At 44.1% G+C, this 24,864-nt stretch overlaps 1 protein-coding gene across 1 annotated transcript in view; it reads left to right on the top strand.

Annotated features, from left to right (window-relative positions):
• Nucleotides 1-5,061: 5,061 nt before the first annotated feature.
• Sae1 (SUMO1 activating enzyme subunit 1) overlaps nt 5,062-24,864 on the top strand; it is a 59,807-nt gene continuing 40,004 nt past the window's right edge. Inside the window, exons 1-4 of the mRNA XM_057763225.1 lie at nt 5,062-5,249; nt 14,738-14,849; nt 21,458-21,631; nt 23,881-24,023. Coding sequence (XP_057619208.1) covers nt 5,149-5,249; nt 14,738-14,849; nt 21,458-21,631; nt 23,881-24,023 — 530 coding nt within the window. The 5' untranslated portion in view covers nt 5,062-5,148. The remainder of the gene's footprint in view (nt 5,250-14,737; nt 14,850-21,457; nt 21,632-23,880; nt 24,024-24,864) is intronic.

The raw sequence follows: 24,864 nt of genomic DNA, 5'->3' as shown, positions 1-24,864 counted from the left end.
GACACTATAGGATACACATGTTGATCAATGCATATTGAGTTTTTTTGGTGGACTCAGATGGGGAAAGAGGGACACAGTGAAGGAGGAAGGGCATAGGAGATTCTGGGCCTTTCTGGATCTTGGAAAAGAGAGAGAGAAGGGTTAGTTGGGACTTTTCTCCGTTGCTTTTTGGATCTACCAGGTTCATATGTTACTATCTTAATCCCAAGTTTTCAATTAATAATAGAAAAACTTAGATATCACAGATCATGAACATTAACATGGTTTCTGGATACAGCAGGGATCATGGACATTTGATGGAGGAAGGTCATTGGTTAATTAATAAAGAAACTGCTTGGCCTGATAGGTTAGAACATAGGTGGGTGGAGTAAACAGAACAGAATGCTGGGCGGAAAAGGAAGTGAGGTAAGATGCCTCAGACAGATGCCATGCCGCTCCTCTCCAGGGCAGACGCAATGAAGCTCCAACCCAGGATGGACTTAGGCTAGAATCTTCCCGGTAAGCGCACCTCGTGGTGGTACACACATTAGTAGAAATGGGCTAGGCAGTGTTTAAATGAATACAGTTTGTGTGTTGTTATTTCAGGGTATAAGCTATCCAGGCAGCCAGGAGAAGGGCGGCAGGAATGCAGCACGCAGCTCCTTCAACAGACATTGACATGGATTCAGGTAGCAGCACAGACAACGGCAGTTCCCATTGCCTTTGGGGCTAACACGGCCATGGATGACAACAGGGGAGAGCTCATATCTTGAACCACAAACAGAAAGCAGAGGGAGCAAACTGGGTAAGGACAGTGGCCTAGCCCCCATTAGATACTTGTAATGGTAAAAATAAAAATGATGCAGGTCCCTTGAGCGGTGCTGCAACAGAAATGCTTCAGGTCCCCAAGTGGTGGCACTGGGTAGGGGGCCATGAAACCACGCCACAGGTCCTCGAGGGGCGGCAGGCAGCAGGCAGTGGGTCCTGAGACTGCAGCAGACCAGGAAGGCAGCCAGGTCCCAGGTAGGAAGCTGTGTGGCAGGTGAGAGACCAAGAAGGATAGGCACGCCATGCAGAGTAAAGTTGGATATTGATTTATTTATTTTTTATTTTTAATTTTTTTTCAATTGTCAGAGTTAATTTAATTTAATTAGCTGTGGCTTGTTTGCATGGTGTATTCTTTTGAATTCATGCCCAGGTATTTACTGCCTGCCTATACTGTTGAGTGACAGTCACATTCTTCATAAGGATTAAGACTCATCAACATTTTCAAAGTTATTTTGGTTTTGCTCTGGCACAAGGAGACAGAGACAAAAATCAATATTGTCTCATTACCTGATCATATTTGGCAAGAGACGGCATGATTTCGCCTTCACAGGAAGAAATGTTGCCTGTGTGTAGCAAACCAGCTCTCGTCAAACTTTTTTTAAAATTTTATTTATTTATTTATTTATTTATTTATTTATTTATTTATTATTTATACAGTGCTCTGCCCACATGTATCCCTGCAGGCCAGAAGAGGGCACCAAATCTCATTACAGATGGTTGTGAGCCACCATGTGGTTGCTGGGAATTGAACTCAGGACCTTTGGAAGAGCAGGTAGAGCTCTTAACCACTGAACCATCTCCCCAGCTCCTCTTGCCAAACTTTTTACTCTGCCAATTCTCCTCCACTCAGTGAGTAGGAGGGAGGCTCTCATGTTGGTTCCCCTTGCTGGGTTTGGCAATAGACAAACAGGTACATAAGTGTCTGGGACCTTTGATGTGTCTGGACACAAATGACTCAGAAGTCCCTTCTCCAGCATGCTCTGGGACACACAGGAAGGCTCTTTGCCGTCCCCACTGGGCAAAGCTAGCATGGTCAGGCATAAATTCTCTCAGAATTCCTTCTCTCTCTCTTCTCCAGTCCTTTGTGCTCCATGCTGCCTTTGCCTGGAAGTTGCCTTCTGTGCACAGCGATGGTTCACTAGGGTCTCTAGGTGGATATCATATATCAAGATAGTTTTTCCAGACCAAGCCATCAAGCTCCATGGCTACGTCTTCTTTGCTGAAAGACTCAAGGCTCAGTGTCTCAGTTCTTGTCCTTCCTGCTTTTTTCAACACAGCATATTCATCTTGCTTCTTTCCATGTCTCCTGGTGACTCTGCCCTCCTTCCTTGCAGTTGGATATTTATTTAGTGAGTTATGGAAAGGAAGCAGGGAGGGAATAAGGAGTTAAGGGGAGAAGGGGAAGAGAGAGAGAGAGAGAGAGAGAGAGAGAGAGAGAGAAACAGGGGGAAGGGGAGAAGTGGGGAGAAGGGAGAGACAGAAGCTGCCTCTTTGAGAGAGAGAGAGAGAGAGAGAGAGAGAGAGAGAGAGAGAGAGAGAGAAAGTAAGAGAGCTCAAGCTGGAAGCTGAAGATCAGCTTGCCTAGGCAGATGGGGGAGGGAGTGGGCATAGCTTGTCTCTTAAAGGGACAGGATAGACCATTAAAATACCTTCTCCAGCAATTCAATACTTTCTGAACCTACCCAAACAGCACCCCCAAATGGGGCCAAGCATTCAAATATTTGAGACTGTGAGGGACTTTCTTAGCACCACTGTTATGTTTTCTATCTTTTTAAAGCGTTTGCTTTTCTGTTTACTTAATTTTGAGACAGGGTCTCTATGTAGCCCTGGTTGTCCTGAAACTCAGTATGTAGACCAGGCTGGCATTGAATTCACAGATATTTTCCTGCCTAGGCCTCTAGCGGCTGGACTTAAAGGCATTCATCACTATGCCCAGTATCATCTCATTTTTAAAAAAAATTATTGCTGGGCAGTGGTAGCACACACTTTTAATCCCTTGGAAGGCAGAGGAAGGTGAAACTCTGTGAGTTCAAGGGTAGCCTGATCTATAGATCAAATTCCAGAACCGTCAGGACTACACAGAGAAACCTTGTCTCGCAAATCAAAAATCAAAAATTATTGTATTATTCTATGTGTATGGGTGTTCAGTCTGTAGGTATGTCTGCAAACCATATGAGTCCCTAGTGCCCAGAGAGGCCAGAAGAGGGAGACTGGATCCCTTGGAATGGAAGTCACAGGGTTATTGGGAGCTACCATGTGGGTTCTGGGAATCAAACAGTGTTCTTTTTTTTTTTTCCTTTTTTTAAATTGATATTTATAGAGCTCTACATTTTTCTCTGCTCTCCTCCTTGCCTCTCTCCTCCCCCAAGGCCCGCATGCTCCCAATTTACTCAGGAGATCTTGTCTTTTTATACTTTCTACTTCCCATGTAGATTAGATCTATGTTAAGTCTCTCTTAGTGTCCTCATTGTTGTCTAAGTTCTCTGGGATTGTGATTTGTAGGCTGGCTTTCTTTATGTTTAAAAACCACCTATGAGTGAGTGCATGTGATAATTGTCTTTCCGTGTCTGGGTTACCTCACCCAAAATAATGTTTTCTAGTTCTATCCATTCTTCTGCAAAATTCAAGCTATCACTATTTTTTTCTGCTGTGTAGTACTCCATTGTGTAAATGTACCACATTTTTCTTATTTATTCTTCGATTGAGCGGCATTTAGGTTGTTTCTAGGTTCTGGCTATGACAAACAAAGCTGCTATGAACATAGTTGAGCACACGTCCTTGTGGCATGATTGAGCATCCTTTGAATGTATACCCAAAAGTGGTATCACTGGGTCTTGAGGAAAGTTGTTTTCTAATTTTCTGAGAAATCGCCAGCCACACTGACATCCAAAGCAGCTGTACCTGCTTGCATTCCCACCAGCAATGCAGAAGTGTTCCCTTTTCCCCACAACCTCTCCAGCATAAGTTGTCATCAGTGTTTTTGATCTTGGCCATTCTTTCAGGTGTAAGATGGACTCTCAGAGTTGTTTTGATTTGATATGCACCACCGAGCAGTCTGTTATATTTTCTGAAACACTCAAAGAATCAGGATTGGAATGAAGCAATATTAGCCTTGGCTGTCCCGGAACTAGCTTTGTAGTCCAGGTTGGCCTCAAACTCACAAGAGATTTGCCTGCCTCTGCCTCCCGAGTGCTGGGATTAAATGCACCAGCACAGCCAGACATTTCTGTGCTGTTATTGCAGGGACTGCCTTTCAGAACCAGCAGGGTAAGGGTTTGTAAAAGTCCCAGTATTTCAGCTCCACATCAGACCAATTAATGGAGTCTCTGAAGGTGAATTGGTAGGGCATCTGTTGCTAAGACCCCTAGGTGATGCTAACAAGCAGGTGCTATTGAGAGAATTCCCACCGTAGTGAGTGGTGAGCAGTCAACTGGGCGGAGGTAATTTCTTAATCTTTAAACCCTGGGGTCTAAACTACTGAATAACTGCTCTCCCCGTCTTTAAGGTACAGAGCCTTAGTTTGGCAACTTTTCCGATTAACAGTTTAAAAATATCAGCCTAAAAACTGTTGTTTAAACTGTTAAAATTAATAGTCTAAAAGCAACCGTCACCAGTGCCCCCCCCCCCCCCCCCCCCCGCGCGGGGATATATGCAAAGGAAACCAAGGCAGTACCTCTTCTTTGCTCCTCATTGTAACAGACTACCTAGTAAACGTGCGCCACCACCAAAACCCCAGCCTTGAACTTTTGAATCCTTTCCATTCTTTTGTTCAAAAGCTGTGATCACAGGCATGGTCTAATATGTTCAATTTTAGTACTGCATTTTATGTAAGGGCTTGAGGATCTACAGAATTCATTATCGGGAGAGAGTAGAGACTCCCTTCCATTCCCACCCACCTCCATTACCTCCTGCAGGAATATGTCTGTTTTTATTTAGTTTTTTTTTTCCGACAATAGGTGTGAACTCTAAGAGAGCAGGCCGTTATTTTAAAATATTCACTTTATTTTTTCATACCATCGATCCTGAAATCCCCGCGAGAACTCGACAAACGCAAGAGCAGCTTCATAAATGACCACGTGAACATGCCCACGGAGCCAAAATGCCCGCCACTTTTTTCTTTTCTTTTTTCCTCTCCGGGATTGAGCTGCGTCTCGCTCACGTGACCCCCAGCAGCTAGCGGCTTTGCGTCTCCGGAACCCACGTGGTCCCTCGGAACGCAGGAACGCACGAAGGAGGCCACTGCGCAGACGCGGCTTTCTGCGCGGGCGCAGACGCTGCCCCGGCGCACGGCTCTGCTGGCGGTTGGCAAGAGTGGGAGCTGGTGAGGTAAAAGCCGGCGCCATGGTGGAGAAAGAAGAGGCCAGCGGCGGCGGCATCAGCGAGGAGGAGGCGGCGCAGTATGACCGACAGATCCGCCTGTGGGGGCTGGAGGCCCAGAAGCGGTGAGGGGCGCGGCGGGCCCGGGCCGGCGTGTGGGCCCTGAAGGAGCGGGTGGGGCTTGTTTGTAGAGCCGCGGCGGGATTGATGCACCTGGGTTCCCTAGTGACTTGGAAAGGACGAATGGAGGATGTTTCTGGAAAGTATGGGAGGTGGAGACGTCCCCCGGGTGGTAGTGCGAGTGACCTCGGAGGAGGTGGAGAAGAGGGAGGATTCCCTGAACTCGAGGCTCCCCCGGTGTGATGGGGGTGATGGTTGTGATCGTAAGGGGGCGGGGTGAGCTCTTCAACTTCATTTGGTGGGAACCTGTGTTGGAAGCTCTGGGTACCCGGCAAACCCCACAGGCTCTTCTGGAGAGGGTTTGGGTGCAAGCCCTGAAAAAGGGACACCTGCAGAGGCTCAGAGTGGCCGAATTTATTGAGCAAATTGCCAAGGGTTCTGTTCCCCGTCCCTCCCTCCTCCGCCTCAAAGACAGGGTTTCTCCGTGTAGCTCTGGCTGTCCTAGAACTCGAGATCTGCCTGCCTCTGCCTCCCAAGTGAGCTGGGATTAGTGTGCCACCACGGATGACTTTCTCTTTTTCAAGTTGTTATTATTATTATTATTATTGCTGGGCATGGTTTTGCATATTGTTAATTCCGGCCCCCTTGAGACTGAGGCTGACAGTTCTCTGTGAGTTAAAGGAAAGCCTGGTCTATATAGCTTCAGGACAGCCAGGGCTACACAGTGAGATCATGTCTCAAAACCAGTTATTGTTTTTATAGCCCAGACTGACTTTAACTTGCAGAAAGATCCTGCATGCACCACCACACTTTGGTTTTCTAAGCATTTTGGGGGGAGAAGCTTTAAATTTTCTGTATTTATGTGTATGTGTTCTATGGTGTGGCTGTCGATGCCAAAGGACAACTTTGTGCAATCTATTTCACCTTTATGTGGATTGTGTGAGACTGAGAGGTGTATCATCTATCTGTTAAGAGAGCTGGCTATTCTTGCAGTAGACCAGATTTGGTTCCTCACAACCACGTGTAATTCCAGTTTCAGGGAATCTGACATCCTCTTCTGGTCTCTGGGTACTGCACACATGTATTGCACATACATAACTCAGATGTTCGCACACATACACATAACGTCTCTGAAGAAAAGAGGAATAAATCTCTGAGATTGAAGTAAATGAGATGGCATATGAGCAGCTCCTACACTCGGAAGGCACCAGTGAGTTTTACACATTATTAGACAACTCTAGATAACCAGCAACAAAAGAGGGGAAAGTATTAAGAGTTTTGAACCAAGCTGGACGGTGGGGGCACATGCCTTTAATTCCAGCACTTGGGAGGCAGAGACAGGAGGATCACTGTCAGTTCGAGGCCAGCCTGGTCTACAAAGTGAGTTCCAGTAGGCTTCAAAGCTACAGAGAAACCTTGTCTTGCAAAACAAAAACAAACATAAAAAGAGTATTGAAGCCTGGCGGTGGTGGTGCACGCCTTTAATCCCAGCACTTGGGAGGCAGAGGCAGGCGGATCTCTGTGAATTTGAGGCCAGCCTGGTCTACAAAGCCACAGAGAAACCTTATCTTGAGGGGTAGGAAGAATATTGAACCAATGATATCCCCAAAAGTTAAGAACAGTTACAGAGTTTTAGTGTTAGGGATAGAATCATATTCTAGGCTTGTATGTTTCACCTGGGGTGCCAACACTTTAGCCTCCCAGTGTAACCCAGCAAATCGTTAATTTTTCCTTTTGAGATAGGGTTTCGTTCTAGACTAGGCTGCTATCAAATTTGGAACAGTCCTCCTGCCCATTGCTAGGAGTGCTGGTTCATCAGTATTGAACATTCATATAAACCCTGTGCCTCTAAGGTGGCTGTTGGAGGACCAGGAGTTCAAGGTCAGCCTGGGCTACTTTCTCAAAAACAAAACAAGTAATTTCTGTTTTGCTAAGCATTTTCCTTCTGAGGATTTTATTATGAAACAGAACTTTATGTTCTTTTGCTGAAATTTGATGTGTCTTGTATTTGGGCAAGTCACTTAGCTTGGTGTTTCAGACTTCCTCATGGGTTGACCTAGGTGACAACCCACTCATTAGCTGGGCATGTGGTAGAGTGCTTGTTTAGTGTATACAAAGCCCAGGCTCCCTGCATTAAAAAGCACTGCATAAAAAAGGACTCAGGACTCAGTGACTCATCTCCATAATCTCAACCCCATTTCTCCGTCCTTTAAAAAAAAAAAAAAAAAAAAAAAGGAAAAGAAAAGAAAAACACCCCACAAAGATTAGAAGGTCATTTTGGGCTTCTAGGAAAGAAGCATTTTGTCTGATACCTAATGAATGGGTCATTTGTTTAAACTTGGAGGGGGGTAAATGGGATCCTTTAATGCCAGGGTCCTTTGTTGGAAGCATCTTTAGTTCCTGAGAAGGGAACCTGGTTTAGTCTTAGCAGGTTAGCAGGGGAAGGAATGTAGAATGAACTGAAATGAGAGGATCCACAGTACTGGGTCCAGTAAGGAGCTTGCAGAGAGATCATTCAAAGCTTTGAACAGTTTAAGATGTAGTAGCTCACATTGTAAGATTTGTCTGGACTGATCAGTGGTTAGAGAAGGGGCCTAGTATATGAATCCTTGAGTTATACCCCCATGTAGGGCAGATAAAATATGTCTTTGAAATGGGGACAGAAAGTTGTAAGAGACAAATGGAGGCAGAGAGGACAAATGTATTTCAACAGGATCTCCTGCAACCCATCTTGGCCTTATACTCACCTTAAACTTTTGATCCTCTTTGCCTCTACTACTTTTGTTTCTGAAGTGCTTGGATTCCAGTGTGTGCCACACCCTAATTATGCTGTCCTGGGGATGGAATCCAGTGTTTGTGCATGCTAGGCAAGTACTCTGCCAACTGAACTTTAGCCACAGCTCCTTTGTTTTTGTGCTTTTAAGAAACAGGGCCGGATCATGGCGTACACCCTTAATCCCAGCACTCTGGAGGCAGAGGCAGATGTAGCTCCCTGAGTTCGAGGACAGCTTCATTTACAGAGTGAGTTCCAGGATAGCCAGGGCTACATCGAAAAACTGTCTTGAAAAACCAAAAAAGAAAAAGAAACAGGATTTTGGGCTGTTGAGATGACTCAGTTAAGAACACTTAACTGCTCTCTCAGGAGTCTGGAATTTGGTTCCTGGTACCCATATGGCAGCCTTCAACTTCCTACAGCTCTGCTTTCGGGGAATCTAGCCTCTGTGGTTCCTGTACACATGTGGCACATAAAAATGCTCGCATTGCAAACAAATACAACAAAATAATTGTTCTTGCTGGGTTAGAGTAATTACCTTTCTGCCTCAGCTTCCTACTTAGGTGGAGCTACGTGTGCTTTCTTACTCCTGGGTCCAGTTGAATTTTGTGGGTGAGAACTGATGATTGCATAGGTTAGGGTCTAGTTTGCGCACATGGAAGAAGGTGGATAAACCACATTGTTTTGTATGTTGTGCATATTTTTTCAACTCAAAATAATTGTGCCTCAAACCAAACTTCATTGACTACAACATTTCTTTTGTGAAAGCTTGTATACAATTTTTATGTTCATGTACTTCTGTAGGATTGAGTCCTAGAAGGGGAATTGCTACTTCAAAGAATATGAATAATAGCTACTTCATTAAGTGCCAGATAGTGTTTTAGCCCTTTTTTTTTCTTTTTTTTCTTTTTTAAATATTTATTTATGCCGGGCGGTGGTGGCGCACGCCTTTAATCCCAGCACTCGGGAGGCAGAGACAGGCAGATCTTTGTGAGTTCGAGACCAGCCTGGTCTACAAGAGCTAGTTCCAGGACAGACTCCAAAACCACAGAGAAACCCTGTCTCAAAAAACCAAAAAAAAAAAAAAAAAAAAAAAAAAAAATTATTTATTATGTATACAATATTCTGTCTGTGTGTATGCCTGCAGGCCAGAAGAGGGCACCAGACCGCATTATAGATGGTTGTGAGCCACCATGTGGTTGCTGGGAATTGAACTCAGGACCTTTGGAAGAGCAGGCAATGCTCTTAACCGCTGAGCCATCTCTCCAGCCCCCTAGCCCTTTTCATATAATTGAGCCATAAGTAAGTTTTAGCCTCTGGGGCTCTGTCATGTGTGGTTAAGATTAAAAATATGGCCGGGCGATAGTGGTGCACACCTTTAATCCCAGCACTCGGGAGGCAGAGGCAGGCGGATCTCTGTGAGTTCAAGGCCAGCCTGGTCTACTAGAGCTAGTTAGTTCCAGGACAGGCTCCAAAAGCTGCAGAGAAACCCTGTCTCAAAAAAACAAAACAAAACAAAAAATTAAAAATATGATAGTCATTTTTGGTTGCTGCTGTGAGCAATTCCAGACCACTCATTGTAAAGAACTATGTTGTGATGGTTGTTTGGTGGGGAACAGGAGAGGCCGTATAGTTACCTGAGACTGGGCAGAACCCTTTTCTTTTTGTAAATTTGTATACATAGCAGCCCTCTTTTCAGTTCTCTGTGTGTGTTTTGAGGCAGGGTCTCAACTGCAACCCAACCTGGTCTGGAACTTCCTTTGGTGTGCTGGGATTACATGTGTGAGCCACCTCTCCCAGCTAGCTTCATTCTGTACTTTTGATCCTCCTGCCTCATCCTCCTGAGCAGCTGGGATGACAAACCTGCTCCATAAGGCCTGTTAGAGACCTTAATATTGCTGTTTTGCAAGGAAAGTTCTGGAGAGGTCATTTTTCCTTGAGTGTGCTATGGTAGGAAAGACCCCTGGAACTGGCAGGATGGTTTGGCAGGTAAAGGCATTTGCTGCAAAGCCTGACATGATGGCTTCAGTCTCAGGGACCCACTTAGTGGAAGAATAGAATGGAGTCTTGAGTTTCCTCTGACCTCCCCATATGGCCATGGCATGCATTCACACAAAATAATTTAATAAAAATTTGAAAAGAAAGGCCTGTATGTTAATACTTTTCTCATTGCTGTGATTTATTTTGAGGGTACAGTCCATTGTGGCAAGAAAGCCAGGCAACAGTGTTGTGTGTCAGACAGTTGGTCACATTGCAGTTGGTCAGGAAAGAGAGGTGAACAATCTATGCTCTGCTCCCTGCCCCCTTTTTAAACTTTATTATTTTGTTTGCTCGTTTAGGAAGTAGCTCTGTAGACCAGGCTGGTCTTGAACTCGTAGAGGTATACTGCTGCTGCCTCCTGAGTGCTGGGAATTTTACTTATTGAATGTTTGTGGGGGTTACATATCTTGGCATGTGTGTCAGAAGACAGCTTTGTGAACTTGGTTCTCTACTAACTTTTGTGGCTTCTGATAATGGAATGCATATCCTCAGGCTTCCATCCTCAGGCAGCAAGCACTTTTTCTTGTGGACTCTCTCTTTTTTTCCTGAATGTGGATCCACTCCATTGATGGTGTCACAGTCAGGGTAGGTCTGCCCTCTTCTATTGAATGTTTTTGTTTTTTGAGACAGGGTTTTTTTGTGTAGCTCTGACTGTCCTGTAGACCAGGCTAGCCTCAACTCACAGAGATCTACCTGCCTCTGCCTCCTGAGTGCTTGGATTAAAGGTGTGTGCCACCATCGTTGCCCAGACCATTGAACCTTTCTATAAACACTGTCATAGAGCATACCAGACCTGTGTGTACATGGTGATTCTAAGTCTAACAAGTTGACAGTGAATAGTAATCACCATGGGCCCTGGGGAAATGGCCTTAGGGTGAAAGCTTGAGTGGGCCTGGGAGGAAGAGGTGGTGTGTTTAAGGGCCTCTGACTTTGAAGTCTGGAGATGGAAAGCTGAGGGCATGCTTGGTGGTAAGTAGTCTGATACTGATAGGAGATAAAGCTAGTAAAGTAGTGTAGATAAATTCTGAACTACATGTGAGCTGTAGATTTTATCAAATGGGAATGGAACTCAGTTGCTTGCCTTCCTCATACGCATAAAGCCCTGCGTTTGATCCACACATACTGGGCAAGAAGGTGCAATCTATCAGTACACTGGAGATAGAAGCAGGAGGCTCAAAATTCAAGGCTATCCTCTGCTACAGAGTTTTAGAGCAACCTGAGATGTATGGGACCAAGTCTCAGTTCTTTCTGAGAGTGGGTGCTGAAATTCCAGATTCAAGTGTTTGGCTAGACAGTCTTTGATAATGAAGGTGGTTGGGGCTGAAGAGTTAGGTAAGTCTGTGCAGCGTTTGTTACGTGCCAGGTATTATTGCTCAAGAATGTTGATGATGTTTTTGTTTGTGATCTTGACAAACTTGAAACTCTGATGACCATATGACGTCACATTTGCAGTACGAGCCTGCGTTTATCTGCCCCACCTTTTTGTTTTTTGAGACAGGTAAGTTCCTGGCTGTGCTGGAACTTACTCCGTAGATCATGCCTGCGCCTCAAACTCGTGCTTGTTTGGAAACCATGGGGGAAGGAGAGAGCCAACCAACTTATAAAAGTTTCCTGTGATCTCATTCATGTACACATCACACAAATTTTATTTTTTTATTTACATTTATTTATTTGTTTTGGTGGTTTGGAGACAGGGACTCACTATGTAGCTCTGGCTGTCCTGGAACTCACTCTATAGATAAGGCTGCCCTCGAACTCACAGAGATAGCCTGCCTCTGCCTTCTGAGTGCTGAGATTGAAGGTATGTGCCACCATGCCCGGCTAAACTTCTTTTTTTTTTTAATTTTTTTTTTTATTTTATTGAGCTATACATTTTTCTCTGCTCCCCTCCCTAAATGATAACTTCTTAAAGTTTCCTTTTTTGGAATATTCATTTCTATTACATAGCCATAAAGTTGGTTTTCATATAAACTAGAGTGATAGGCATCATCATGCCTTGCTGATTATTTTTTTGTTAGAAAGGGTTTCAAAGCTCAGGCTGACCTCAGGCACCTTGAGTTTCTGATCCAAGTGCTTGGGATTATAGGGCTTAGGGGCTCCCCCCATAACCAGCTTTGTTTTTGTTTTTAGATTTATAATTTTATAGTGCTATAACCTAGGCTGGCTTCAAACTCCCAATCCTTCTGGCTTAGGCTCTTGAGTGCTGGGATTAGGGATGCACTCCAGCACCCTAATGGCCCCTGTGCTTATTAAAGGCTCCTAAATGTAATTCTTTTTTTTTTTTTTAAAGATTTATTTATTTATTATGTATACAACTTTCTGCCTCCATTTATACCCACACGCCAGAGGAGGGCGCCGGATATCTTTACAGATGGTTTGGAGCCACCATGTGGTTGCTGGGAATTGAACTCAGGACCTCTGGAAGAGCAGGCAATGCTCTTAACCACTGAGCCAGCTCTCCAGCCCTCCTAAATGTAATTCTGTGTAAGCACTCATGATCATTGGAGTAATTTTGAAGACCCCTTGGTGTTCTCCGGGTGCTGGTACTTCGATAGAGCTGGCCTACTGTTTGGCAGACCCAGGATAACAGCAGCACGAGGATTGCTAGAAGCTTTTGAGTTACCAGCCCCCAGTGTGGCTGTGATGGACTGCACTGCCTGGCTCTTAGGGCTTCAGAAGCAAGGTCTGAATTGCTTCTCAGGCTTTATAAATTCTGACTTTAGATGTGGATCAAGACTTTCAGGATGCTGTGAAACAATCCTGCCTCTCACAACTGGGTTACTTTTTTGTCTTACTTTTATTTTTTTTGTCTCATTTCTTTCTCTTGACAGAGATCAAAGCAATTCCCCTACCCATTGTTTTTGTTGTGCTCAGGCTGGCCTGAAACTGTGGATCCATGCATGACTCAGAACCCACCTCCTTATCCACCTCCCCAGTGCTGGGATTACAGGTGTACGCCTGTAATCTCATTCTTGTAGACCAGGCTGGTCTTGAACTCACAGAGATCCGCCTGCCTCTGCCTCCCAAGTACTGGGATTAAAGGCATGTGCCACCACCGCCCTGTAATCTCATTCTTTTTTTTTTAATATTTATTTTTATTATGTGTACAGTATTCTGCTTGCAGCACCAGAAGAGGGCCCCAGATCTCACTACAAATGGTTGGGGGTCCCCATGTGGTTGCTGGGAATTGAACTCAGGACCTTTAGAAGAGCAGTCAGTGCTCTTAACCTCTGAGCTATCTCTCCAGCCCTGTAATCTCATTCTTAAACACACTTTAATGCTACCACATGTTTTGCATGTGTACTCCAGAGTAAATAATGTTCTCTTGCTGAGTTGGAGTTATACCTCATTGATAAAGCACTTGCAAGAGCCCCTGAGTTCAGTCCCTAGTTCCACAGTACATATACTTGCCCTTTTTGGTTATCATACTAGTCTGAGTAGATATGCACACATAACCACCCCGTCTTCTGTTAACTGTGACATCATCTCACCATTTGGCTTAGACTTGAGTCCAGAATTCTTTTAATGCCTACAAGCCCTCATGCCTTGCCCCTCATTCTCTTACCTGGCATATGTCCCTTGTGTGCTGCTTTACAGCCTCTGTGTTCTTGCTGTAACTGAAAAATGATAAACCAGGCATCCGTTTCCTGAGCTTGTGTGTTTACAGGTTTAGTTTTCTATTGTTGGAATGTTTTCTTTTCAACTGTCTCTATGTTGATTGGTTGTTTATTTCCTTTTATTAAAAAACATCAGGGGGAGCCGGGCGGTGGTGGCACACGCCTTTAATCCCAGCACTCGGGAGGCAGAGGCAGGCGGATCTCTGAGTTCGAGACCAGCCTGGTCTACAAGAGCTTGTTCCAGGACAGTCTCCCAAACCACAGAGAAACCCTGTCTCGAAAAACCAAAAAAAAAAACCATCGGGGGGCTGGAGAGATGGCTCAGTGGTTAAGAGCATTGCCTGCTCTTCCAGAGGTCCTGGGTTCAATTCCCAGCAACCACATGGTGGCTCACAACCATCTGTAATGAGTATTTTTAAAAAATCAGGATTTTTTTGTTTTTTGTTGTCGTTGAGACAAGGTCTCTGTAATCAAGTCTTGGACTTGAACTTTTGGAGATCCCTCCTGTCTCAGCTGAAGGTTTTCATCATTATCACTGTATTGTTTAAATTTTTCTTTCGTTGCTATTGATTTGTTTTTCAGAACAGGATTTCTCTGTGTAGCCTTGGCTGTCCTGGAACACCGTAGACTAGGCTGGCCTTGAACTCACAGAGAACTGCCTACTTTTACGCCTTGAGTGCTGAGATTAAAGGTGTATGCCTTTTTGTCTATTTTATTTTATTTTATTTTATTTTATTGTGGTTCTGGGGAATTCATGCAGGACCTTATATGTGGAAGGCAAAATTCTACCACCTGAGCTATATCTCCAACCCCATAAGACTCTTCAGGTCTTTTGCTTGAAGAGCTACCTTATTATTCATTGCGGTTTGCACATTGTAGAGAGGGTACATGCCATAGTAGGTGTTCTATACAGGATAGTTTGGGACCTATTTTCTAGATTTGAAGGTTCGGTGGTGCTTCAGTGAATATAGTGAATATATATATATAAATTTTTTAGTCGTCCTGTAATTGAGCAAGTCCCACTAGTTGGGGTCATCAAGTTAACATAGCAAGTGTCTTACAGGCTTCGAGCTTCCCGGGTGTTGATTGTCGGCATGAAAGGACTTGGGGCTGAAATTGCCAAGAATCTTATCCTGGCGGGAGTGAAAGGACTGACCATGCTGGATCACGAACAGGTATGTATCCCTCTGCTCGCCCTGTCTCCCCTCAAGATGCAGTGCTGTGAGTTTGGCAATACAAACCCAGGTTCAGTGATACGATAGTTGGGAGACTGAGGCCTTGAGGCTTATTTATACGCTTCATTCCTAAGCTACCGATTTACAAGTTCTGGGGTGGTTCAGGAATGGGTACATTTAAAAGATGTCTCAGTTCAATGTGATGTCATATGCCTATAATCCCAACACTCAGGAGATTGAGTCAGGGTTGCAAGTTCAAGCCTAGATTTTGCTACATAAGTGAGACTCTTAAAAAAAAAAAAAGTCGGGGTTGGAGAGATGGCTCAGAGGTTAAGAGCACTGGCTGCTCTTCCAGAGGTCCTGAGTTCAATTCCCAGCAACCACATGGTGGCTCACAACCATCTGTAATGAGATCTGGCGCCCTCTTCTGGCGTGCGGGCATACATCGAGGCAGAATGTTGTAAACATAATAAATCTTTAAAAAAAAAAAAAAAGTCAATATTGGGAGCCCACCAAGGCCAGCTGGACTGGGACTGAATAAACATGGGTTGAAACTGGACCCTCTGAACATGGCGGACAATGAAGGCTGATGAGAAGCCAAGGACAATGGCACTAGGTTTCGATCCTAATACATGAACTGGCTTTGTGGGAGCTTAGCCTGTTTGGACGCTCACCTTCCTGGACCTAGATAGAAGTGGGAGGACCTTGGTCTTCCCGCAGGGCAGGGAATTTGGACTGCTTTTCAGTATAGAGAGGGAGGGGGAATGGAGTGGGGGGAGGAGAAGAGGAGTGGGGATGGGGGGAGGGGGCAATATTTGGAAGGAGGGGGAGGGAAATGGGAAACGGGGAGCAGGTGGGAATTTTAATTAAAAAAGAATTAAAAAAAAGTCAAAATAATTTTGATGTAGATGGTTCACTGACATTACTTTGAAAAATACTGAATCAGAGAGAGGGTCTATCTATCTATCTATATCTATCTATCTATCTATCTATCTATCTATCTATCTATCTATCTATCTATCTATCTATCTATCTATCTAGACTGCTTACACAGAGGAAAACGTGAGCATCCAATATTAACTGAGAAGCATAGGGAGGTACTACAGCAGCGCCTGGTTCCAGTGTAGCTTTCTCCATACTGTCTTTCGTTTAGGGTGAACATGTTTCTGTACACATCTCCAAGCTTCAGTGGCATGTGTGTTCTCTAACAATTTTTTGTTTATTTGCTTGCTTCTCTGTGTTTGGAGACAGGAACTCATTAGTTTAGGCTGCCTTGGAACTGCAGCGTAGCCTGAAAGCTACATGAGACCTAGTCTCAAAAATCTAGAACTTTCGGCCGGGCGGTGGTGGCGCACGCCTTTAATCTCAGCACTTGGGAGGCAGAGGCAGGCGGATCTCTGTGAGTTCGAGACCAGCCTGGTCTACAGAGCTAGTTCCAGGACAGGCTCCAAAACCACAGAGAAACCCTGTCTCGAAAAACCAAAAAAAAAAAAAAAAAAAAAAAAATCTAGAACTTTCTACTGCAATATGAAGAGGAACTTGGGCTTCACTTACTTATTGTCACAGTCACAAGATTTGTTTGTTTGTTTGTTTTAAGACAGGTTCTCTCTGTAGACCAACCTCCCTCTGCCTCCTGAGTGCTGGGACTAAAGGCATGCTTCACTATATAGAGCCGGCAGCTGTAACTCCTTTTAAGACTAGCTTTCTACTCTGTAGGTACTGGCTTGGAACTTTATATTAGACCAAGCTGACCTCAAACTCACAGTGATCAATCAGCCAGCCTCTGCCTCCACAGTGCCGAGATTAAAGCAATGCACCATTGCTCCTGGTATTTTTATTGTTACTGTGATAGAATTTCAGTTACCTAAAACTGTCTTCAAACCTCAGCTGAAGGTCACCTTGAACTTCTGATCTTGCCTCCACTTTTCCAGTGCTATCATTACAGACATGAGCCACTGTACTCTATTTATGAAACACTTGGGGTCAAATGCAGGACTTCATGCTTGCTAGGCAAATACAATGCCATCTAGGCTATTATCCTACCTAAAAATTGGTTTTTAAGTTAAACCTAAGGGGAGAGTAGCATTGCAGTACATGCCTGTCAATCCCAGTATTGAAGAAGCAGAGGCAGGAGGATTGCTGCAGATTTGAGGTCATCTTGGGCTACATATCACAACTCTCAGACAACAAGCATTTAAAAATGAAAGAAAACCTAAGGAAATTTTTGTGAGCAAGCGGTCAGGACAGAGGACTTGTCTAAGACTACAGTGCCCTCTAGAGGCAGGAGCACACAGAAGAGAATTAGTACACCTGCCACCAAGAAAGACACTTTGTAATTGGTAGCTCTTGGTATCAAAAATGCAAATGGGATTTCACAAGCCATCATCTGACTGTGAGACTCCAGTGTGTCCATCCTATGTGTGGTGTGGTTCTGATGCTATGTCAGAAGAGTGCTAAGGCATAGGCTGATTTTCTTCCCTTACTCACTTGTAGGGCCTCAGTGCCTTCTCCTTTCTTGAAGTAGTAGTCCTCAACCCCAGCTACACTGGAGAGAACCTGGGAAGTGGTAATATAAAAGCTTCTCAGGGTTAAGTTAAGTATGGTGGTTTCTAATGGACTTTCTGTAGTCTAGTGCTGGTCAGCTTAACTAGCTCAACCCCCAACAGATAAATTTAACAGTCTATAAATATACCAAGTTTTTCCTCCTGCAATTTCCCTAAGAACACTCCTGGTAGGCAGTGATGCAAAATAATTCAGAAGACTGGAACCTTGTAGACTTGACTATAGGGTCAATGAGTTGTTTTATGGAATTTTGCATTGTGAAGTGAATGGCCCTGAGCTAGACTTTAATACACAGCTCTGTATTTCAGAGAACTTTGTTGAGAGAATATCTCATCAGGGGAAGAGAGGAGCCGGGACCCAAGAGCTGAGGGAAGTAGAACATTGTGTGATAGGTGTTATCTGTGGATTGATAAGCATCTATACCATAGGTTTCTGTACACGTAGGTAACAACAATCAGTGGTTGAACCAAGATTTGATTTGGGGATTTGGATCTAACCTGAATTGCCCTTAATCACAGATTCCAGCCTTGCAATAGGGAATGATCCCTGAAGAACGGGATGTGGTAACTTAAAAAACATGCCCCTGTAGAGGGTTGGTTTGAAAAGTTCATCCAACAAGAGCTAGTTCCAGGATAGGCTCCAAAACCACAGAGAAACCCTGTCTCGAATAACCAAAAAAAAAAAAAAAAAAAAAGGTTCATTCATTGTCTTGATACTAAGGAAGAATTTGGTCTTTTTTTTTTTTTTTTTTTTTTTTTTTTTTTTTTGGTTTTTCGAGACAGGGTTTCTCTGTGGCTTTGGAGCCTGTCCTGGAACTAGCTCTGTAGACCAGGCTGGTCTCGAACTCACAGAGATCCGCCTGTCTCTGCCTCCCGAGTGCTGGGATTAAAGGCGTGCGCCACCATCGCCCGGCAAGAATTTGGTCTTAAGATAGTTGGTAGGTGCCGGGCGGTGGTGGCGCACGCCTTTAATCCCAGCACTCGGGAGGCAGAGACAGGCGGATCTCTGGGAGTTCGAGACCAGCCTGGTCTACAAGAGCTAGTTCCAGGACAGGCTCCAAAACCACAGAGAAACCCTGTCTCAAAAAAAAATATATTAAAAAAAAAAAAAAAAAGATAGTTGGTAGGTAATTGGGGTGGTGGTAATAGGGGGAAATAACTTACTAGATCTAGTGAGGTGGTAAAGTGATTTGCTAAATTAGGTATTTTGTGTGTGAAATACTTTGAGAGATATCGCGGTTTGGTGCTAGCCCGGACCATAAATTATTTCTCTCGACCATACCCAAATATAAACTATTTCTCTCTGGACCAGCGTGGAGATGTGGAAATAAAGACACAACTCACATGGCTTTATCGGGAGGGAGATTCTCGGTGATCCCTCATGAAGTCCTGAGTTTACATCCTGAAGAATTCCTTTCCTTTATTCTCCAAACAGCCTTATATACCAAAACTTAACCAAGAGTAAAATACACTAGCATTCTGTTTCTTAGATAACCAGGTGAATGGCTTTCAGTCCATGTCCACAACTACCTGTCAGCTGTGTATGCTAGCTGTCACTTAGGTTTGAATTAGCATCTCAGGCATCCTCCAAATTACAAAGAAAGGAGCAAAACCACATCCTGACCTTTTGTTAGGTTAGTGACAGCCTGTCTGGAACCCTTCTCAGGTGTGGCCTATGGCTTGATAGCTTGGCTGCCATACCATATAGAAATATGGGTCTACAGAGAGATATGGAATCTGTTTACTACTAGTAGTCCTGGTCTTTGAGGTGCTTGTTTCCATTCCAGCACCTGGCAGGGAGGTCAGACTAAGGGTCCTGTGTGTGCTGGGGAAGAAGCATTTTTTGTTTTGTTTCGTTTTTCCAGACAGTTCTCTGTGTAGCTTTGGAGCCTGTCCTGGAACTCACTTTGTAGACCAGGCTAGCCTCGAACTCAAAAGATCCACCTGCCCCTGCCTCCCAAGTGCTGGGATTAAAGGTGTTTGTCTGCCTGGGAACAATTTACTACTGAGCACTAGTAACCAGTCGTTTTGTTAGCAATTAAAAAATCTGAACAAATTTAAAGAAGGCAGAGGCAGGTGAGTTCAAGACCATTCTGGTCTACAGAGTGAGTTCCAGGACAGCTAGGGCTGTTATACAGGGAAACCCTGCCTCAAAAAACAAACAAATGGAAAAAATCAGAACAAATTTAAATAGAGGAGACATTAGACTTTGGAGAGAGTTTCTCTTGTAAGCACAAGGGGGTGCTGTTTAATCATCAATGGCCAGTTTTAAAACTCAGAAGGAATAACCGGAGTTTGTGTTAGAGTTTCTGTTGCTGTGATAAACACTTTACCAAGAGCAGCTTGGGAAGAAAACATTTTATTTCAGCTCGCAACTCTGAGGTCACTTTCACATTTAGTGAAAGTGCAGACAGAACACTGTATGAATAATAAATAAATTAAAAAAAACGAAAACAAAATGTTCAGATTTATTTATTATGTATGCAATATTCTGTCTGTGTGTATGCCTGCAGGCCAGCAGAGGGCACCAGACCTCCTTACAGATGGTTGTGAGCCATCGTGGTTGCTGGGAATTGAACTCAGGACCTTTGGAAGAGCAGGCAATGCTCTTAACCTCTGAGCCATCTCTCCAGCCCCCAAAGTTCAGATTCTTTTTACACTTCCAAAATACCTTTCAAGGTTTCTCTAAAATACCTAAAGTTGTGTGCTTGGACAAAAAAAGAGACTAAATGCTTCCTACTATAGTATAGTCACAACATAACCAAAATCCAACAGTGTAAAACTTTGCTTCTTTGACTCAGGCTCTTGTGGGCTTCAAAGATCTTGAGGTGCTCCATGCCACAGCTGCTGCTGTCCTTGGTCCTGGCATCTCTGTGGCAGCAGGACTGCACATTCACCACAAGACCCCTCTTGGACTTTCCAGCACAGGCCCCCCTAGACTTCCCTTAGGCACTCTGACCCTGCTGTACCTCAGTTGCTCTCCACAACTCCTTCATGTCTTCAAAAGCAGTATCTCTGGAGGACTCTTATACATTGTTGAGTTTGGCTGCCAGCACAGTGTTTGGTTTTGGTCGCCTCCAGACTACAGCTACTGAGTGCTGACCCTGAACAAACATTTCCTAGAAGTTTTTGCCTCAGTGATATTGGCTGATCTCTGTTTCTGTTTTTTTGTTTGTTTGTTTTGTCCTTTTTTATGTGTGTGTATGTTTTCGAGATAGGGCTTCACTGTAGTTTTCTTTTTTTTTTTTTTTTTTTTGGGTTTTTCGAGACAGGGTTTCTCTGTGGCTTTGGAGCCTGTCCTGGAACTAGCTCTGTAGACCAGGCTGGTCTCGAACTCACAGAGATCCGCCTGCCTCTGCCTCCCGAGTGCTGGGATTAAAGGCGTGCACCACCATCGCCCGGCTTTATTTTTTTTTTATTCTTTTTCTTTTAGTTTATTTTATGATTTATTTATTTACTTTTATGGTTTTTCGAGACAGGGCTTCTCTGTAGCTTTTAGAGCCTGTCCTGGAACTAGCTCTTGTAGACCAGACCACGCTGGCCTCGAACTCATAGAGGTCCACCTGCTTCTGCCTCCCAAGTGCTGGGATTAAAGGTATGTGCCATCCTACCCCCCCCCCCCCGGTTGTTTTTTTTGTTTGTTTGTTTTCCTGAGACAGGGTTTCTCTGTATAGCCTTGGCGTGTGCTGGAACTAAGCAGACCAGGCTGGTGTCGAACTCAGAGATTTGTCTTCTCTAGCGCCAGCACTAAAGGCATGCATCACCATGACTAGCTTTTCTCTCTCTCTTTCTGTCTCTCTCTTTCTTTCCTGGGACAGGGTTTCTCTGTGTTACAGCCCTGACTGTGCCTGGACTTTAGTAGATCAGGCTGGCCTTGATCTCACGGAGATCTGTGTGTGTCACCATGCCCAGCTTAGACAAATAGATTTCTGTAGGAACAATAATAGCAGTTGGTTGTGGGCATTTTAGTGTCCTTATAGGCTCAATGTCTTTGAGATTTTCATTCCAGAAAGATTAAAAAATTAAGGAGAATTTTTTTTTCCTTAGGTATCTCCAGAAGATCATGGAGCTCAGTTCTTGATTCGAACTGGGTCTGTGGGCCAAAATAGGGCTGAGGCATCTTTGGAACGAGCCCAGAATCTCAACCCCATGGTGGATGTAAAGGTGGATACTGAGGATATAGAGAAGAAGCCAGAGGCATTCTTCACTCAGTTTGATGTGGTGAGTCTCTAAGCAAGTCTCTTAAGTCTCTATTAAGCCTGCTGTGAGAGTCAGCAAGTTCAAGTAGTAGTGGAAGCCCAGTGTGGGTTCACTCCTGTAACCCCAGTGCTTAGGAACAGAGGCAGGAAGGAGGACTGTTCACTGCTTCAGGCTTAAGGCCAGCCTGGACAACATAGTAAGATTAACTGTAGGTTTACTAGACCTTTCAAGTAACACATTCTGAGTCTTCCTCTCACGTACATTTATTTTTTTATTTTTTATTTTTTTTTTGGTTTTTTCGAGACAGGGTTTCTCTGTGGCTTTGGAGCCTGTCCTGGAACTAGCTCTGTAGACCAGGCTGGTCTCGAACTCACAGAGATCCGCCTGCCTCTGCCTCCCGAGTGCTGGGATTAAAGGCGTGTGCCACCACCGCCCGGCTAAACTTCTGATCTTTAGGCTTGACACATTCAGTATGTTTCTGTGTAGGTCCAGTCTGTTGGACCTATCGTGTTTGGTTGTGAGGTGCCTGCTGTCTACTGGTTGCTTCTCTGTCTTGGTTTATCTTCCCCCAGACTAGGTTTCAGCATTAATATTTTATCTTCTTTTATAATCTTGCTCATGTTGAAATCTTAAGTTGTTGATTAATTTTGTTGCCAGTTGGACTTACATGTTAGAAATAATGGAGCTGCAACTTGTGTTTTGTGTTAAAAAAAGAGCATACCTGCCGGGCGATGGAGGCGCACGCCTTTAATCCCAGCACTCGGGAGGCAGAGGCAGGCAGTTCTCTGTGTTCGAGACCAGCCTGGTCTACAGAGCTAGTTCCAGGACAGGCTCCAAAGCCACAGAGAAACCCTGTCTCAAAAAAAAAAAAGCACACCTAGCCAAGCTTGGTGGCACACGCCTAAATCCCAACATTTGGCAGATGGAGGCAAGAGGAATAGAAAAGAAATAGACCGAGTTTGAGGCCAACCTGGGCTACATAAGACTATCTTTTGGTGGTGGGGGGGTGTGTTCTGAGCAGGGTTTCTTGTTAAGTCTGGCTGTCCTGTGGCTTGCTCTGTAAACAAGTGGTCTCAAACTACAAGATCTGCCTTCCTCTGCCTCCCAAGTGCTGGGATTAAAGGCGTGTGCCATCATGCCTGGCTGACTTTGTTTAAAAAAAACTAAAGATAACCAAAAGGCAGCATCTCTGATCTTGATTTGTCTGTACCTTTTTTTACACAACTATTTTGGCCATGGCCGGGTGGTGGTGGCGCACGCCTTTAATCCTAGCACTCGGGAGGCAGAGGCAGGCGGATCTCTGTGAGTTCGAGACCAGCCTGGTCTACAAGAGCTAGTTCCAGGACAGGCTCCAAAACCACAGAGAAACCCTGTCTCGAAAACCCCCAAAAAAAAAAAAAAAACTATTTTGGCCATGGACTTGACAGAATAACTACAATGATAAACCAAATGAGGTTTATTTAACCTCATCTACTCAATGCCAAGGCTATGTAGAGGTGAAAGGAAAAGCTAAATTCTGTGTTAGGGCATATGACTTTCTCTTTTTTTGAGACAGGATCTCTAACAAAGCCGTGGATGTCCTGGAACTCACCCTGTAGACTAGGCTGACCTCAAACTCACAGAGATCTGTCTGTCTCTGCCTTTTGAGTGCTGGGATTATAGTTGTGCACTACTACACCTGGTCACACTCATAATTAATAAATAAAATAGCCAGTTGTGGTGATGTGTACCTTTAGTCCTAGTGCTTGGGAGGTAGAGGCAGACCTGATCTATAAGAATGAGTTCCAGGCCTGTAAGGCTACACTGAAAGAACTTTGTCTCAAAAAATAAAGTAAATGAAATAAAACTTTTAAAAAATTTTTTGTGTGTGTCAGAGAGGTTTTCCTCAAACATGACCTTTGGGTCTGTTTAAAAAAAACTGGTCTTGCTTGATTTTTAACAGATTATAGTTTAGATTACTTGGATATTGCTGTCTTTTTGATAACTATGAAGTATAGTTTATATGTTCTTGGATTAAGGGAACAGATTGTTGGGTGTTTTTTCTTTCCAGCTAGCCCTTTAGTTGTCAAAAGTGACCATCATATCATATTTTCTACACCCTGAAACCTGCAACTTCTCTTTTGTCTTTTAATCATAGTACCCAAAGAACCTGTTGTACCTGTTGAAACTGGTCTTAACCTTGCCAGAGAGACAGTTAATTTAAGATTTATGTAGACAGCAGGGCAGTGAGTCAGTTTTCAGCTCTTACCAGTCAGTTCCTGTCTTTGCAGGTGTGCCTGACTTGCTGCTCCAGGGATGTCATCGTTAAAGTTGACCAGATCTGTCACAGAAACAGCGTCAAGTTCTTCACAGGAGATGTCTTTGGGTACCATGGGTACACCTTTGCAAATCTTGGAGAGCATGAGTTTGTAGAGTAAGTACTGGGAGGAGAGGGTTGTAGGGAATGTTTCCACAGTTGGAATAGTATTTATGGCAGGAAATGAACTGCCCTTATGAAGTAGCTTACTTTGCTACAATACTTAGAACATTCTGAGACAAGCGATTAACAGATCACTAAGTAGAGTGCTTTGTGGGGTCACATTTTTGTTGTTTTTTTCAAGACAGGGTTTTTTTTCTGTCTGATTGTCTTGGAACTATGCTGTAAACCAGGCTGGCTTCTAACTCAGAGATCACCTAACCCTGCCTCTTGAGTGCTAGGATCAAAGCTATGCATTTGTAGGTTCAGAATTTTAGGATATATGTGGACCCCACTGTTTAAAACTGTGATGTCATCTGAAGCCCAAGCAGGCAGATTTGTAGACAAAGTGCATCATATGGGTATCCCAGCCTTCTGAGCTTAAGGGCTGGAACCCACATATGCTGTCCTTGGAAGGTGGGCTTGTTTCCCTAGTTTGTGCTTGCATGTTGAGAGATGATGGAGAGAGTTAATTGGGTAGTCCTCTGGACACATTCAGCCTGGCTTGAAAAAGCTCCAAGATCCAGAGCCTACGGTAGTGGCGCAGACAGACCTTATCCCCCACTTTGAACAAAAGGCTGCAGAGCTTAGTAATTCTCACATGACAAGACCAGTAGTATTTTTTATTTACAGCCTCAGTAAGTGAAAGATGGCAGATGATAGAGTACTATAAAACTATATATGCTGGGTATTTGGCCACCATTCATTAAATTTTCATTCTCTCTCTCCATGCATGCACTCAGCTTCTGAAGCCTACCTTGTCAATGAGTAGTGTTACAAAGAGGCCTAGACCTGCTTG

This window comes from Chionomys nivalis, chromosome 2 (assembly GCF_950005125.1).
Source record: "Chionomys nivalis chromosome 2, mChiNiv1.1, whole genome shotgun sequence".
Classification (NCBI taxonomy): Eukaryota; Metazoa; Chordata; class Mammalia; order Rodentia; family Cricetidae; genus Chionomys; species Chionomys nivalis.
This window is presented reverse-complemented; position numbering and strand designations above follow the sequence as displayed.